Below are 12,238 nucleotides of genomic sequence, written 5' to 3'. Positions count from 1 at the left end.
TGTCCTTGTTATGGAAGATATTGGTGTTTTTTACTCCCTCTCTCACTTCTGTCCTGTATACAGCTCTATCTTTGTTTCAGAGCATATTTGATCTGTGCATGAATAGTATACATTGTTTACATTTTCCAATTAATACCATTTTCTGTGTGCTGTATGTTTCGAAATCTGTTAACTCTGCTGCTGAGTCGATACACATTTCACCACTGTGCGACGAATTAAGAATTTTCCTTTTTTTATCTTATGATTATGAGTCTTAATCGGAAAATGAGGATGAAATTGACTTCTTGACCTGTGAAGGTTTGTAACCAACAGTTGACCTTCCACACAGCTGATCAGCCACACACAGGAGGTCAGAGGTCATTTTCACCCAAACTCTAATTCACTTTAAAAGAGTCGCACCACTCTGACACATACCAGAGTATTGGAAGCGTCAAGTGCACACACTAGCAGACACTGTAATTTGACGAGGGCAAGCAAAAGCCATCCTAAAATACCCCCCCCCCCCCCATGCTGAACCTCCAGGGGGTCCAGGGAGTGGCTGGCAGAGTTGCACGGTTGTGGGTCAGTCCGAACGCTCTGGAGGGTTGAAGAGGTCTGAAGAGTTTGGATACATTGAAGGTAGACTTGGACCATGAGGGTAGGAGCTGCTGCCTTGGCCGGGGGGATATTTGGTGTGTTTGGAACGCTGTGCTTCTTTCTGGCCTTCGCTACGGACTACTGGCTAGTGGCCAGTGACAACTGTGGTCCGTACAGATGGCCAACACCAACACCCACGACGGTCAACGGGACTCTGGTGAGAGAACACATTTTAGGAGCACTAACAGAAAAATATTAAGACAGGTGTGAAGATTTAACAAACGCTGTGACACAAGAGTCCCAGTGGGAAGTGAAAGTATCATTGGAGTTATTCTCAAAACTTAATTAAAAATAAACTTTTTAATTAAAATGCACAATATTAAGGAAACCCTCAAAATATTGCACTTAAACATTGAGTAATGATTAAGCCATAAGTTCATTTGCTGATGTTATTTTAGTTTATTTTAGTTTTGTTTAGAAAACTCCAGTTGGAAATGCAACAGGACATATAAACCTTTCATTCATGCATGCTCGTTGTTTTTTTCCCTTAAATGTTTGTACACATGAAGTTATAAATCATCCTTCTTTCAAACCTAATTTAAAATAAACTGGTTAAGATTACAAATTAAAATGAAATAATATACATTAAAGACTGAAACTAACTTACATTGAAAAAAATACATGTTTAATGCTTCATAAAAAATAAAACAAGTATTATTTACTGTTCTGTTGTCAAGCTGCTTCTATAGGTTTTCCTAGGTGTCAGATGCACCCAGGATTGTCCTCAATCAAACTGAAGTGGTTTGAAGTGGTAAATATCAACTGTTACTAAGCAGTCTACAGTAAACTCGGTTTCAGAGTATTAGAACATCAACTTGCTCTTTGTACTTGAATCCCGGGTGACCTCTGCCTCATGAACTCCGCCTTCTGTCTGATGATAAACCAGCACACTTGTTTTTAGTTGAACTTCTACAAGACACTTTCACATCTTGGACCTCTAATGTTGGATATCCACTGCAGTATTTGAATTTCAGAGCTGAAATTATGGAATTTATTCGCCAAATCTGTTCCATCTCAAACATAAAGTCAAAGCTATATGAACATGACGATGAACATTAATGGGATGAACCTGTTGCTCAGCCATCAGACGTGGAACAATGATGGAGTCCCTTACGCTGCCTGCACTCATAAAAACTTAGACAGCAAATGGAGGGATGCGATATTAAGCCACAGGCCGCAAATGCCCCGTGACCTATGATCTAAAACCATAAGTCTGATTTTAGTTAGTCAGTTTTCCGACTTTGTGTCATTTACAGTCTTTATTCCTGAACATCATAGCACTTCTCCTCATAAGAGGAACATCACAAGTCTTTTGTGCTCTTCAGCCCCATCAATCATGTCCTGACACCTCAGAGGAAAACATCATCCATAAGTTCCTCTTGAAGAGCTCTCAGAGACTGTAATCAGAAGCATGCTGGTTGCCTTGGCGCCAGTGAAGCACTGGACCCCTCGGAGCAGCCGAGCGTTGACAACGTTGACACACATTTTAGGTTCATCCAGCTTCAGTAATGTGAGTTTATTTCTTCATTCGCCAGCCAGTGTCAGTCGGTTTGTCTCTCGTCCTCAGAACCAGACAGAGGCTGCAGTCACCGCCTCACACTCCGCCTCTTCCCTCACCCTCCACCACGAAGGCTTCTTCTGGCGCTGTGACTTTCAGGTGGAGCCCAGCACTGATGAGGTCCAGGCCACTCTCTTCAGTAAGACTCCAGTTTCAGCTCTTTGTCTGGTTGTGCTTTTGTGGTTTCTTTCAGTTCAGCAGTCAGAAGAAGGAAGAAGTGGAAACAACTGTAAGACAAGAAGACATTGTACAAGAAGATATTTAATCTGCAGTGAAAATATAATTCTCAGAGATCTCAAAAATATCTTCTCTAGTTAAATAATACTGTTAAGTTAAGTATTATCTCAGTCAAATTACTTTTTAGTTTCACATTTTTCATTGGGATTTTTTTTTTCTTCTTTCTTACTTCATACTCTGAAAACCAGAATTCTATATTACTTTTGTCATCTGCTCCTGTAGCGAACCAGCCGCAGTCGAAGGTGTGTGTCCACGGTTACCTCTTCCCTCTGCCCGTCGCTCTCGGCCAGGTGCCTCATCCTACATATGACGCCACAGCAGGTAATGGTGGGATGCAGGCCACTTGGGTGTAGAGATAGGGGGAACACACAGAAGATAGTCGGTGCACATATGAAAAAATAGTGACTCACACACACTAACATTTTATTGTTATGGTCAATTGACCTCCAGTTTTGTGCATACGATTCTTTTGAAAAACATGCTGAAGTGAGTTCAATGCTGTGCTTCTCCAGTGTTCCGTGGCTTCTGGACTCTCCTGATCCTTCTGGGTCTGGCCTGTGCTGTGGCGGGAACCTTCCTCCTGCTCTGTGGCGTCCCATTTTTCAGCCACAAACTCTACAGACTGGGCGGAGCGTTCCTCATTGCTGCTGGTAAAATATAGCCTCGCATGTGTGTGTGAGATGATATCACAGTCGACATACAAATGCTCAGCTGTGCATACCTGTCACATGGATCTGTTGCCCGGACAACAACGGATGTAAACAGCTGAGGTAGGGCGGTGGCTGATGTCTCTCGTTCCTGCAGCGTGTCTGTTCCTGCTGGTGCTGTTGCTGTTCGTCCTGTGGATGGAGACCGTGGACGTGAGGCGCTACGTTCTGCAGGAGAGAGGCGAGTCGTGCCCAGAGGTCACGGTGACGGTGCTCTACGGTCTGTCCTTCATGGTGGCCGCGGCCGCCGTTCCTCTGGAGCTCATCTCTGGGATGGTCTTCATGCTGGTGGGCCGGGCGCTGCTCGCCAGCAACTGAGAAGCGAGGGAAGAATGGACGATTCGTAAAATAACTGTCAGTCCAAAAGTCATTTGGATCACTCTACAAATAGCAGTATGTTTGTTGTTATTTTTTTTATTTTTACAGTGTAATAAATCATTGTTTGATGACCTGTAAATTAGTTTTTATTTTTTAAATTTTATTAATTAGTACTGAAAAACAAGGTTATTTCACGTTTGCCTCTGACAAAGAGAATTATTTTGTAAATATAATATTTTGTTACAATTACCTTTTAGGAAAAGTTTTAAAAAGTCAAACTGACCTGTGGAAAAAAAATGTTATTAATAATAGTTATATTCAAAATAACTAAAAGTAAAAAGAATTGAATTAGTGTAATGAGCCAGGTAGTCAAGTTATGGAAGTTAATGAATTTAGTTTTGTGGGTGAGAATTGTGATATAAAAACTTATAATTCTGAGTTTGCAATTCATACTTTTGAGGTGAAAGTAAGGAGATTAATAGATAAAACGAAAGTAACTTAACAAGGTAACACATTCTACATCAAGTTCACCGCCCTCTAACCTATCTTTACTGTTGGTTAATCCACTATGCATGTGCTGCCTTTGAAACTTTTGCACCAGATTATTTTAAAAATACTAGAAAATCCAATAGGTATAGGTGGAACTGCTTCAAGCTAAGTTTTATCCATCCTCAAGCATCCAAACATATCAGCCATCTAGAAAGCCACGGTCCTTCCTCTGAGCACACGCCTGTATCCAGGATCTCCTTTACCTTGCCATGATGATAGACAGACAGACAGACAGACAGACAGACAGACAGATAGAGACCACCAGGCCAAAAAGGCAGGAAGTGAGAGTGTAGCAGGGCTTTACTTCCTTTTATTTACCCCTCCCAGATTTACTAAATTGGCTCACCTGAGTCATGCCAGGCAGGTGTAGACTGTACCCTGCATCAAACATGCTGAACACATCCTGTCACACAAATAGGATAATCTGTTGTTCTGGTCGCTTTTGCAAAAGAGCATTTTAATTTGTAGTGCGATTCACGCTAGCTAACAACAGGGGGCTCTCAAGTTCTCTTCCGCAAAGGGCTGGTTCAAGCAACATGATTCAAGACTCTGGCAGATGCAGAGAATCTAAAGTACTAATATATCTTAGAAGAAAAGTAAACAACAAATGGTAAATGAAACTAAGGTAAGCAAGGAAAGCTTGTTTAAGCAAGTTAAATTAATAAACAAAGGTGAAAATAAATGGACAGAAAAGGCAAATATAAGAAGGTTTTTGAAGGAAAATAAATGAATAAAAGGAAGGGTGACAGTGTAAAAGTAAGAGATGGAAAATACTAGTGAGGAAGAAATATAGTGTATAAGTTCATAGAAAAACAAAAAGAGCAAAAGAAAAATGGGATGAGAAGAAAGAAAGTAAAGTCATAACGAAAGAAGAAAGAGATACAAATGAAAAGAAAGGATGAAAATGTAAAAGGGACTATAAGAAATATGGGAACATGGGAAGGAATTATTTATATATAAAGATAAATAAATTGGACTACATAAAGAAAAAAATATATATAATTAAATTAAAAGAATGAGAAAGAAATAGAAAGAAATGAGGCTGTATGAAGGAAAGTAAAGAAGGAAGAAAGGATGGCTGCTTTTCATAATTCATTAACTTGTGTTCCTCTACTTTTATAGTTTTTCATCTATCATCAGCTTGAAAGAAATGAAGAAAGAGGAAGAAGGAAACAGCAGCAGAACAAAAGACAAAGACCAGAGTGGTGGTTTAAAGGACCACATGTGTGAGGTGCCGGACCCCAAATCGTGGAACCTAGTCACAGGCTTGGTCCTGAAAATGACCTGGACAGAACCCGGCCTTAGTCCCTCCAGAGCGCCTGGGCTGTATGCTGGTGGTGGTCTTATCCAGTCAAAGAGGGGATACACTCACTGAAGGAGCTTTACTTGCTCACACTAACCCCCCAAACTCTTCCAGTGAGCTGATTACCTGCTCAGTTTGCGTGAGCTCTCGCCTGCTAGGCCCAGGGCGTGTGTGTGTGTGTGTGTGTGTGTGTGTGTCAGCCCAGACGGACACACTCGGCTGGGATAAAGGCTTTTCTCCTGTCAAAAATGACTGCCCTGATAAGAGCTGATATGAGAGAAAAGCTCGCCTTATGGCATCACTCTTGCTTTTTTTGTTTCTTTTGTACATCCCAAATCCCCAAGAACGGACCCTCCCCTCTCCCCAACACACACACAAACACACACACGCACTGCTAATCTGTATTGACAGTAGTTGAGGTGAGAGCAGGTGGAGGGATGAAAAGAAGTTGCTGCAGTGTTTCTTCTAGGTATAAATTACACGTGTGGATTTATTGTAGACATCCCCTCAGACAAGCTCGGACAAATCATGTTTGTGTATGGCATGTCGTTTATAAAAAAGATAAACATACACAAGAATTTCTACATTTATTTATAAAATGATTTCCTTTTTATTCCCTGAACAGAATATAAATAATTGTCTTGCATTTTTACTTGGTTTTATTATTTATTTTCTCATGTAAGACACAGTATACCGTTTATGCTTTGGTACTGGCTTTTACACATTTTGTGTCCTGAAATGTAGATAAAAATAATAATGAATTTATTAATTTAAGTATAAATTTGTCTTAAAAGCATCTTTCAGTTTGAAATAAGCTTTACCATCGCCTTTAGTTAAGTACTAGAAAACAATTACTATTATATTATTTACAATATTTTTTCTACAAATATATAATGAACAAGCTGAAAAGATGATGGATTTTGTGACAGCAAACCAAACTTGTATAGAGATAAATCATTTAGTTTGAGAGGAACTTCATTTCTACTAAATACATTTGAATTGTAACTCTTAAAGAGAAATAAAGAAAACCATTTTTTCACAATCATAGGCACATTCAACTTCAGAATATATTTTAGTGATATGCTACAATGTGAGTACCAAAAAAAAAACAAAGATCAAAATTTGTCCCAAAATGTTGTCAACCACCATTTTATTTGAATGCCTAAAAGTCATGAAAGCATTTTGTATGACATATATCATGAGAAACTTTGTTGGTAAAATTGTTGATTTCACTTTTCAAGAGAGTCTCTCCCTAGTACTCCAGTTTGTCGTCTCATTGCCCTGCGACTCCGGCTTACTGGAAAAATGGCTATAAATGGATGTTATATCTTTAAACAATATTCCAAAATGTTGCTTTGTTTGCACAACAATATAGAAATCTATTCCCCTCAACTTTGTGAATCATGACAAAGCGAGCGATACACAATTATTTTTCTTTCGACATGCTGCTGTCGTTTTAAAGCTGTTTGGCACATTCATCTCAATTTAAAAGCTTAATTTACACACAGCCATTACTGACCCACAAAGATTTCTTCGAACAAAGATTAAGCTGCAGGATTTTAAAGGGAAAGCGAAACGATGACAGATGCTCATTTAATGTCTTTATTTACCGATATCCCGCCTACACACACGTATGTAAATACACTTTTTCATTTCTGCTCAAGGAGACTGAGAGGAGACCAGAAAGGCGAAATAGGGGGGGATGGGTACTATTATTTTTTCAGCCTAACTTGATTGACAGCTGGCAACATATGGAGCACTAAGAAAGGGTTGCCCACGCTCACTTCTGAGGAAACAAATATTTGCCGGAAGGTGAGAAAGAGAGTAAGAATTTTTTTTTAATTAGTTTAGAGACGCATTGAGAGATAAAAGTCAGCAAGACATATCCATCAAAAGCCTACTAAGTTAGCTTATCCGTGGAAGTTGCTGGAGCCAGTGAAGGCTGCGGGCGGCACTGAGGGGGGTTTATGTGGGTGCTGGGAAAACCACTGAGGTGCACAACACAGGAAGCCAACATGGAGGCTCCATTAACATCTGTGCATACGTTAACATATTCTGAGTGGAATTAACATTTAGGCATGCTTCCACGCTCCAGCAACGCTCCTCAAGCCCCACCAATTATTTCTTAATTACCAACTCTTCAACGAGACGGAGCCACGCTCCGATCAAACTCTCGCACACGCAACACATTGCAAGCACTCAAGGTAAACACGCTGCAGTCATTTAAGAGGTGTTTGCACACCGCACCTGAATTAGAAACAGAGGAAACACGTCAACAAAGATTCACGACCTAAATGAATCCATCCATCATCTCTGCCTAGGATGTGAGCTCAGGTATGATGACGGCTACTTCAGATAATCTCTTCTATGTCACCCACTTCATATTTTCAGAGTAGATACACTTAAAATTTGTGTTACAGAAGCCATTTGTAACACAAAAAATCTAACCGGGAGTTTTCCACATCAGGTCAGCTCCTGTGGAAAGGAAACAAATATTTGAGTATAAGGATTTCGTTTTCATACAAGACTTGCTACACAATCCTTATGCATGCACTTTAACACAAGCCTTGATTTTAATCTCGTCGCCTTTTCCGAAACTGAAACTGATTTCGATCTGCTGCTGATTTTACTTTGTCTAAAGGAAGTTTAAACACATTAACCATACACAATTTTGACACAAATCAGGGTAGCTTGTGAATGATCTGTATAAATAATAAATAAACGTCTAAATCTGGTGATGGAATTTTAACCTTGAGACTTCAGCAAATGGATGTTGTAGTGTTAGCTCATAGGAAAGACTAACAAGTGGCAACGTATAGATACAGAGATTAATTTACAAACTGTTGCTCCAATCTGTGACTACATGCATAACATGTAAGGCAAGAGAGAACACAGAGATGAAGTGAAACAGCCCTTTAAAAAAAATGATTGGACGACTAAATGTCAATTAATGTCAACTGCCATTTACCGTACCTTCCAACCTCCTCTTCGATGCTATGCTGAATTTGAAGGATCATTTTAAGTTTGGGGTGGAGTTTGGGTATCAAAGTCATTCCTAACTGAAATCTTTTGTTTAAAAACATCATAAGAATGTTACACTGTTCTGTTTTACACTGTTCTTATGATAATGAAGCCGCAAAATGTTGGCATAATATTGAAACAATAACAACTCAGTAGTGTCAAAGGGTTCGGGGTGACAAACATAAACAAATTTAGACTGGATTTCTATCTGTCAATCCCCAGGGAAACAATTAGCTATGCATGTACATAAAGAAGAACAAAAAATGCATTTTTTGCTCTTTTTCTGTAAAAAGAACGTACCACGAACGTCTTAAAGAATAAAAACAAGGTGGCTTTGATTCAGCCCGTTCAAACACTGACCACGGATTATGCAGCACTGATAAGGTAATTAACAGACTATGATAGTGTAATTAACAACATCTGAGGAGAAAAGATGGTTGAAGTGGTGTGTTGGTGCAGAGGCTCATCAAAGCCATGGCACTGTTTTAAAGACGGACCAGCAGCAGCGTACCCGTCTGAGACCATCTCCAGGAGCTATGGCTGAATGAGTTGACGCATCATTGTGATGAAAATAAAATGCTTATTTGGAGCCATTCAGTCGTATGCAGTGGACGGAGATCATATCGCGGCAACAGGAGGCTGTAACTGATAGGTCTATTGTGCACGGGCTAAATGATGTTTCTGTCTATCAAGTCCCGCCAGATTCCTTGAATTCACTCCCAAATCTACCTGCTGTATTGAGGAGGCATCTTTGTGAGGTTGAGCCCGGCACTGCTCTCCCAACAACAATCCCCCACTCGCAAACACACACTTCTTCTGTGCGCACCGAACCAGCACAAATTCACTTTTATTGCATTTATTTGTTTATTTACTGTTATCTTCTTTCCATTTCAGAGACTTCCCTATCAGAGACCTGCAAACCCTGGAAGCCGAGTGGCAGGGGAGCGACAGGTTCACATAGTGTGTGTGTGTGGAGGTGTGCGAGTGTGTATATTTGAGAGGATTGGTTCAAAATTAAAATACAAATAGAATGAAAATGTAGGAATCATCACTTTTGTTATCTGCAGCTATACGCTTTACAGCTTCCACTGTGAACAAATTCCTCCAGGGTTATGTAGGAGAAAGCTCAAACGCTCACTCGCTCGCTTAAGTAAAGTGATAAATGCTTGGCAACAATTCTCGTGCACTTGATGGGAAACTCATTTCAGGCATTTAAATGAGGGAAAACACACAAAACATAAGTGCTAGTTTGCTGACATAACCAGTTGTTAGACAAGTTGACTTCAGAGCCGAGTTTGACGCAAACCTTTTTTTTTAAAATCTCAACAATTACCATGAAATCCGATTGTTGTGTGAATGCGGTTGTCTGACACATTGTCCTTATATAGAGCTGTAGTGGAGCTTGGCAACGCAGAGCTGGACCTTCTATGGTCCAGGTCGTAGAACACTTTCAAATTGAACTTTAAAGCAGCATAGAGTGAGTTACGTTATGTTGTTATTTGGTGTCAACACTTTATGCTCTTTGATGGACCTTTCCAGGGTGTCCTTGGCCTTCTGTCAGAGGAAGGGATTTTCTCCAGTCCCCCTCAACCCTCAAATAAAGGGATGATGTTATAATAATCCAGAAGATCAGGACTCCAGTTAGACACGTCAAACTTGTGACAGTAGTAACCACAGCAGAGTTCATGGGATTTTGAAACCAAACAAAATAGTTACTTTTAACGTTATGAAACCAACATTTTGTGTTGAAAAATTGTATTTAGTTTGGCACATATTCTGGATTAAAACACCAGGGTGAAGGAGTGCAAAGTCCCATCAATCACTGCCTCATTACCACCAACATCCTAGCCCAGCCAGTGTGTGTGTGTATGTCTGTGTGTGTGTGAGAGTGAGTGTGTGTGTCTGGTCCACTCAGGAGGAGAGCGCGAGCGATCTCACCAGGATCTGAACTGCCTCTTTGATCATCTTAAGCCAAACAGAGGGAAAGAGACGCTCGCCCCTCACAGAGAGGATTAAATATCCCTGAGTCGGGACATCACTACTCCCCCTCGCCAGCCTCTCCTCTCCTTCCTCCGCTCCCTTCCTTCTCCTGTCTACCCTGGTTATGACTGAGTCTCCAGGGGAAGACGTAAAGTAAGTGAGCGATGAAGGAAAAGTAAAGAAGAGGTTGTGTGTGTTTCAGGAGCCCAGAGGACACCTGGACCCAGATGGACTTTTGACTCTTTTCACTCATGTCTAGAAAAATCATGGCTCTTCCTCTGTATGTTATGATCTGGTTTGTGGGGTGTCAGGATCTCTCAAGTGTGAGAAGGTTCCCCCAAAAGAGGGACAAGTGAAAGGAAACATAGTAAAAGATTGAAGGATGTCCTTACTGTTGATCTTACCCTGTGTGTATCTGAGTCGAGGGTCATGAAGTCGAATTCTTGATGAGGTAAGAAGCCTTACTTTGATGTTTAGCGTGTTAAGGAAACACTTTAACCAGGTATGTCCACACAGAGATGTGCAAGTTATACCTGAGTGACATACTCCTCCCATACACACCGTCCCACTCTCCGCTCCTCATCTGCTGCTTTCCTCACACTTCACACAGTGAAAATGGCCACAATGGAACACACAAACTCTGGAACACTTTACCCATTCACCTGTGACAGTTGGACTCTTTGGACATTTTCAAATCACAACTTAAATCACACCTCTTCAAACTGGCTTATTCATTGTAATCATTTATATGTATTTTACTGTATATTAACTGTGTATTTTCCATGTTTTTATTAGTGCTTTTATCCTCTGTAAGCCGTCCTTGGGTGTCTTGAAAGGCACCATCAAATAAAATGAATAATTATAATTATTATCATTATTATTAATCTTATTGGAACAGAAAAATCGTCAGCTACTCTTTTTGAAGGTAGAGATTGACCCAAAGGGGGTTGTGTCCAAACTTTTCATAATTCAAATAAAAGTTCCTCTACAATCTGCCATGACTTTTAATAAAGAATTGACCGCTCTCTAGCGAAATTATAGTTTTTTTAGATGCAACTTGGGAGGACGGGAGTAAGCCATCGTGCCAGTGGAAACCAACAACCACCTGGTTGTGAGCAGTGTGAAATCACTATGGGTTCCATTAGTTTTTTAAATGACTCTGGAACTTATTAGATATAATAATAATAATAAGATATACTTCAGTTTGGATGTGGAAAAAAGCTGAATTTTTCCCAAAAGACTGGTAAAACGGAACAAGTCGTATCAAAGCAAGCCTGTAAACATGATGGCCTGATTTAGAAGGAGAGAGATGGTCTGTGGTGATCATCTGGATCTGAACTGAATTGAGGTATGTGAAAGAATTATTTAACCGAGAGCAAAAATGAAATATTGACGTAAAATGTGTATCATCAAATTCTCATTTCTAACCGCATACAACATTCTGGATTAAATCTTGATTTAAATTTCAGATTGATCGTGCATCTGGTGGAAGTGTGTGTCACAGCTATTACCTCCAGCGGAACAGAAGCAGAGGTCAGCGCTCTCTACTGGGGGTTAACACAATCAGCATCACTGCTTCCTGCTGCTGTGCCAGGAGGGGACGGGGGGAGGAGGGGAAGATGAGAGAGGCAACAAGGGCAGACAGAGAAAGGGGCAACTGTGACATGACAGTGACAAATTGCCTTGTATTTATTCAAATAATGTAATATGATCCTTGTGCTGTGTTGTAATGTGTGTTTTCCTTGTGTCTGACCCTGCTGAAGAGTTAACGCTAACAGACTTATCACAGGTAAGACGACCCCAAACATGTTCCTGGTATTGTGAGAATGTTTAAGCACTTTAAACAACGCAATGCACACCCAACATGATTAATAAGAATCTGAAGCTTTTTATTGCCAGTCTTGTTAACCCAACATCATTTATTTGTGT

The 12,238-nt window shown here is 40.3% G+C and overlaps 1 protein-coding gene across 1 annotated transcript; it reads left to right on the top strand.

The window, feature by feature from the left end:
- Positions 1-589: 589 nt before the first annotated feature.
- Positions 590-3,642, top strand: LOC148071410 (transmembrane protein 182-like). Its single transcript, XM_087798972.1, has 5 exons — positions 590-793; positions 2,204-2,333; positions 2,654-2,752; positions 2,944-3,081; positions 3,236-3,642. Exons 1-5 carry the CDS (start codon positions 632-634, stop codon positions 3,454-3,456), a joined length of 750 nt encoding a protein of 249 aa, XP_087655098.1. The 5' UTR covers positions 590-631; the 3' UTR covers positions 3,457-3,642.
- Positions 3,643-12,238: the final 8,596 nt, after the last annotated feature.

The sequence above is a fragment of the Callionymus lyra genome, chromosome 9, assembly GCF_982586985.1.
Source record: "Callionymus lyra chromosome 9, fCalLyr1.hap1.1, whole genome shotgun sequence".
Lineage (NCBI taxonomy): Eukaryota > Metazoa > Chordata > Actinopteri > Syngnathiformes > Callionymidae > Callionymus > Callionymus lyra.
The sequence above is the reverse complement of the archived record's forward strand: the minus strand, read 5'-3'. Positions and strand labels throughout refer to the sequence as shown.

What these genes read in the sequence shown, in the direction of transcription:
- LOC148071410 (XM_087798972.1), top strand. Translation starts at nt 632, where the DNA reads ATGAGGGTAGGAGCTGCTGCCTTGGCCGGGGGGATATTTGGTGTGTTT. An exon ending in TACATATGACGCCACAGCAG is followed by an intron (nt 2,753 to 2,943) that starts GTAATGGTGGGA and finishes GTGCTTCTCCAG; the next exon opens with TGTTCCGTGGCTTCTGGACT. An exon ending in AGCGTTCCTCATTGCTGCTG is followed by an intron (nt 3,082 to 3,235) that starts GTAAAATATAGC and finishes TCGTTCCTGCAG; the next exon opens with CGTGTCTGTTCCTGCTGGTG.